Genomic DNA, 5642 nt, shown 5'->3' on the forward strand with positions numbered 1-5642 from the left:
TTAAGTGGCAGAATTTGCACAATTGGTGACTGACAAAATACTTTTTTGCCCCACTGTATTTGGAAATTGCTGTGGTATTAGAGAAATAAGCCTCATCATGCTGTTATAGGAAAATAATCAACTTCAGGGTATTAATGCTAAGGCTTTCAAAGTCCTGTTATTTTTAATGTAAACTATCTGGTCACGTTTGTGATTTAAATTTCATTATTAGGTCATATTATATAACATAATAAAAGTGAAATCCAAGGCACCCTGGTGTTTAAAAAAGTAAAATTAACTTGTTAGTAGTGGCATGTCATGGATCAGTGATTAAGACTCTGCATTATTGATCATATAGATCAGATCTGATGTGGTTTCACATCAATATTCAGTAGTGCAACATGTGACATCAAGGTTCGTACCAATTTTCCAGCAGACAAAGCAAAAGGAAATGAGAAAACATCCAAACTACAATAAGATTCCACAGTCAGACCAGAAAGACTAAAACAAGTTTTAAGTCTGTGGAGTTTAGCGTTCTTGTTCAAAAGATCTGGTGATCATTTATTGCTGATTTTACTGATGCATATACAGGAGGACCTCCGTATCAGCATTCTGGAACGGATTTATCACAAATTTGGGGAATAAAATAAAATATTAAAAAACAAAACCTAGATTTACATTTTAATGTTATTACAACGGTGGCATGGTGGTGTAGTGGTTAGCACTGTCACCTCACAGCAAGAAGGTCCTGGGTTTGAGCCCAGCGGCCGATGAGAGCCTTTCTGCGTGGAGTTTGCGTGGGTTTCCTCCGGTTTCCCCCACAGTCCAAAGACATGCAGGTTAGGCTAATTGGTGGCTCTAAATTGACCATGAGTGTGAATTGTTGTTTGTCTCTATGTGTCAGCCCTGCGACAACCTGGTGACTTGGTCAGCTGGGATAGGCTCCCACTTGCCTGCGACCCTGCACAGGATAAACGGCTACAGATGATGGATGGATGGATATTATTACAGCCTAATCATGTTATTACAACCTCATCTCAGGTTTATCACAGCGGATTTATCGTGTTTTGGAACCAAACTCTTCATATGTGATGTGAACGTGGCTAACCTGTGGATAACTGAAACGACAGATACTGACTCAGAGGATACGGGGGGCCACTGTATATCTTATATGTTCACATTTTGTGAGACCCAAGAAGTTCAAGTGAGTAATAATAATAATAATAATTATTATTATTATTATTGACAGATTTATTTTAAAAGAAATGACACCACCGGAAATGTCTTATGAACGGTCATGCATAGTTATTGTGTACCTCACTGACATGGTTTACAGATGGCTATATCTCCACATACTTTGGACCATAGTGTGTTTTAAGAATACATTTTCCTACAGTGTTTTTAAAAAGCAAATTTTCCGTTACTGATTTTGGAAGTAAATTATACTTAGCCTTAAAGTTTCTGTTCTAGTGAATCTAACACACAAGAGTGTGTTTCTTTTTTCTTTTCTTTTTTTTAAAAATAACTTACATATTTGAAGAAGAAACCAGAGCGCAGGGGCAGCACTGCTGGAGCATGAAGTGTTAAGGGCCTTGCTCAAGGTCCCGACTGTAGCAGCTTGGTGAGGATGGGGCTTGAACTCCCAACCTTCTGATCAGCCATGAATGCTGTAATTAGTTAAGCTTATAACACTAAATGTTCTGTTAGTCTGGCTGTATATGTACAGCCATTTATAACGTTTCTCGTCTCAGAGACACTTCATATTTATGACAGAGAATAAATATCATATGACAGACAGCTATGAACAGTAGAAAATCAAACTTTGCTCAAGTTTAGAAAGGAGAGCAAGAAGAAGAAGCAGCAGTTGTTTCATCGCTCACCGGCCACTCAGACTGTATGATGCTGAAACTTTGGACAAAGGCGAGCTGTACACAGTTTTTGCCGATTCACTGACAGAAGAACTGCTGCAAAGACTGTAGCACCGGAGACAGCACACACCACTGGGATATAATGTGTTCGACTACAGCATGGTGGGGAATCTAAACAACAACAAACACGCAGGTCAAAAATTATCAAGTAAATTCCTTGAAAATAAAATTATACCTGATGAAAATTTGCACAACATTTGAACATACTACTTCCCTTTCAATAAAAATCATTCTTATATGAAACTCATATGTTTTCTCTCTTTAAACATAATTATTGGCACCCCTAAAAGCATATTGAAAATGAATGCCAACAAATTGTCTTTTTATTCTTCTCAGTATCTAGGAACTCTTGCCTTCAGATTTAAACCACATTGAAAGTCAGATGTTTGAATCAAAGATGGTTTCAAGGTGCAAGAATAACGATATAAATGAGCTTCAAACCTTAAAACAGAGGCTCAGTGCTGCTCACCAGTTATAGTACAGGGTGAGTCAAAATTATGTTAACACTAATGGATTATTTTTCTCCTGCAGATAGATGCATGCCATGGGTGACAGATTAAATGGTACTGTTGCTTGCTGGTTTTTGTGTGCTGAACATGATGGCAAACAGGTTGAGACCATCCTGTAAATCATCTTGCACATACTGTATGATGTATGTTTTGTTTTTAAGCGTGGCATTTTAACTAACCATGTACAGTATGTATGTATCTGATCTTTAAGGAAATGTTTTATGTTCGAAAACATTGTATGAAAATAAATTGATATCATGGTTCAAAATATCTATCACTCTCTGCAAGGTACAAATGTCCATCAGGATTTAGTGCTTAAGTCTGTAGTTATGGTTGAGATTTGAATCCAGACTGATGCTCACATTTTCTGTATTAAATCCTCACATCATGCTGAACTCAACTCTAGATATGAACTACAGTTTGGAAAAAAGTTAATGGGAATATCACAACCTTTAACAATGAAGGTGATGATTTCAGGATGTTTGGATTTTTCATTCTGAACAAAACATCTGTAGAAGCCAGCATCGGTGAGCCTGATGTTCCTGATGGTGAGAGAGAGGTCTCCTTTGTTGTAATTCTCTTTGGAGACAGAAGCTCGATCCTTAAAGCTTGCACCAAACTCCATCTCTCCATGTTCTAGCTTCACCACAAGCTTGTCATCTTTTTCCCATCGGACGTTGGCTTCAGAGTCAGCTGTGCGTTTGTCTGTTTCGGCGTAGCAAGGCAGCTTCGCTTTTTCTCCAACTATGGCAGTTAATGGAGTTGGAACTGGAATGAAAAAAAATAATCAGTGTCTAATTTATCTGGTGTGAGTTTCCCAAAAGCACTGCAGCACAATGATCATCATTAAATGCTAGAGTGAGCAGCACAATGAGCGTTTTCTCTCCTAGTTAAGATGCTCTTAGTGTTAAGATGCTTTTGGGAAACCCACTGCTGTACAGTTTCTAAAGGTCATTCAAACTGCCAGGTCAGGTCGTGGGATGGATGAGCTGATTATCACTTTCTGCAAGCAATATTTTATTTGTTTCACCAATTTATTATTTGAACAGAGTCAACCAATGGCTCAGCCAATCAGAGCAAACCTGGAGCCTGAAACAGTTGATTAAATCCAACAACCAGTGAAAATAGACAAGATCATGGCAACATCAAGCAGCGAGCGCTATGAACATTTAAGATCAATCAAGCGTAAAACCCTGAAGAACTTACTAAGAACTTCCAGGTAGTGGCCACAGTCCTCGTCGCCATCACAGGAACATATGTACCAACTTCTGTCATTGTACACAGTACTGGTTATCGTCAGGGAGACATTCCCTTGTTTCAGGTTTGCTTCTGAGAACTCGATCCTGTCCTTAAACTCTGGTGCAACGCTGAAGTGTCCTTCAGTGAATCTATAAACCAGGATATCTTTTCTAAACCATTTTACTGTTGAACAGCTACGATGACAGGGAATGGTGACCGTGTCCCCCAGCACCACTGTCAGGCCAAAGGTCACAGACAGGAAGTAGACCAGGCCTGAGAGACAAACAGTAACAGTTGGGAATCTGTCAAGACCTCGTGATTAATGATGGATTATTGATGGCAAAATACAAATGAGAATTATATAACACTTTTAATTAGTTCGATTTGAGGTATTTTCTATATTTAATGACTTGTGGTTAAGTGTGAAGGCACCGTCAAAGGGATTGCTGCATAATTTCATTGTACTCTGTGCAATGACAATAAAGGAATCTGTCGATTTAATACAGCACATTTCGTAGTTATTTCACAACCACTGAGTGTCACCACAATCAGTTTGGTGGTAATAATGACATCTGTAGCTATTATTTATTATTCTATCCACATTCACTGGATGTGAGCAGTCATGCACTCTACTTGGCTACCGTACAAGACGATCAGCTTATATACCATGAGTAGAGAAAAACAAATTGGCGGAGCGTGCTGCTGAACCAACCGAGGATGAAATAAAAACTCTACTCAAAAACAAAACCACAAAAAATACAAAAAAGCAACAAAATATCAAATAAAAGTATTTGCTGAAGGGGCGGCACGGTGGTGTAGTGGTTAGCGCTGTCGCCTCACAGCAAGAAGGTCCGGGTTTGAGCCCCGTGGCCGGCGAGGGCCTTTCTGTGCGGAGTTTGCATGTTCTCCCCGTGTCCGCGTGGGTTTTCTCCGGGTGCTCCGGTTTCCCCTACAGTCCAAAGACATGCAGGTTAGGTTAACTGGTGACTCTAAATTGACCATAGGTGTGAATGTGAATGGTTGTCTGTGTCTGTGTGTCAGCCCTGTGATGACCTGGTGACTTGTCCAGGGTGTACCCCGCCTTTCACCCGTAGTCAGCTGAGATAGGCTCCAGCTTGCCTGCAACCCTGTAGAACAGGATAAAGCGGCTAGAGATAATGAGATGAGATGAGTATTTGCTGATAAGAATATATCTTTTTTTAAATTTTTCAAGCATTATTATAGCATTTTTCACAAATTGCTACTGTCATTTCATCGGTTTGTTTACATTCTCAGCGGAAATGATTTTGTCAGACATTTTGTATAAAGTTTTTATTTATCAAATTTGCAAAAAATAAAAATAAAAATGCTCTGTTTGTCAAAATCTAGTGAATGTGGATAGAATAAAACAGTTATTCCACTCAATCGTATCGTACATGGCTTATAGACAACTCAGTGCTAAGCGCCTCGTCGGCTATCAGCTCATGTACAACTCAATTTCATGGAATAACTGTTAAATAGACAGTGGGATAAAATCAATAATAATTTTTACAATATATGAAAAACATGATAAAGTCGTGAGATGCAATTTCATGCAAGTGAACATGAGAGTGAATTTTGGCTCAAGTTCATCTTACGACAGTGTTATTACCGTGTTTCCACACACAGACACCATCATTACACCTGGAATTAAACATATGGAGCTCAACGCTGGATATTTCGACTGTTCCGTTAACCATTTATCAGGTATTATTTTTTCTTCAAGCATTAGAAAGTGAGAGTACCGAGGTGCTGTATTCATGATTTCAGAACTTACTGAGACAATAGGGCAGAAGCATCCTGCTCATGAGCTGCATCCTGCTTGAAAAATATTCACTGAAAAAAAAGTCTCGAATATGTTGAATATTTTTTGTTTTGGTTTTGTTTGTTTGTTTTCACATTTCCATAATCAACCTTGAAAATTTGTTTCCTCCTTGGTCTTTCTTTTTCTCATCTTCTCCTTCTTCTT

At 38.8% G+C, this 5642-nt stretch overlaps 1 protein-coding gene across 1 annotated transcript; it reads right to left on the bottom strand.

Annotated features, from left to right (window-relative positions):
* si:dkey-22i16.9 (sodium channel subunit beta-2) lies at positions 1-5642 on the bottom strand. Its single transcript, XM_060915984.1, has 4 exons — positions 5451-5642; positions 3623-3928; positions 2867-3184; positions 1-2018 (listed from the first exon to the last, which is right to left on the bottom strand). The coding sequence occupies exons 1-4, from the start codon at positions 5488-5490 to the stop codon at positions 1867-1869; spliced, it is 816 nt and encodes a 271-aa protein (XP_060771967.1). The 5' UTR covers positions 5491-5642; the 3' UTR covers positions 1-1866.

Source organism: Neoarius graeffei, chromosome 3, assembly GCF_027579695.1.
Source record: "Neoarius graeffei isolate fNeoGra1 chromosome 3, fNeoGra1.pri, whole genome shotgun sequence".
NCBI classification, from domain to species: Eukaryota; Metazoa; Chordata; class Actinopteri; order Siluriformes; family Ariidae; genus Neoarius; species Neoarius graeffei.

Coding starts and splice junctions, on each gene's coding strand:
- si:dkey-22i16.9 (XM_060915984.1), bottom strand. CDS start 5,490: ATGCAGCTCATGAGCAGGATGCTTCTGCCCTATTGTCTCA. Junction 3,929..5,450: donor GCTTCTGCCCTATTGTCTCA/GTAAGTTCTGAA, acceptor TTTGTCTCTCAG/GCCTGGTCTACTTCCTGTCT. Junction 2,019..2,866: donor CATCACCTTCATTGTTAAAG/GTTGTGATATTC, acceptor GTTGTTGTTTAG/ATTCCCCACCATGCTGTAGT.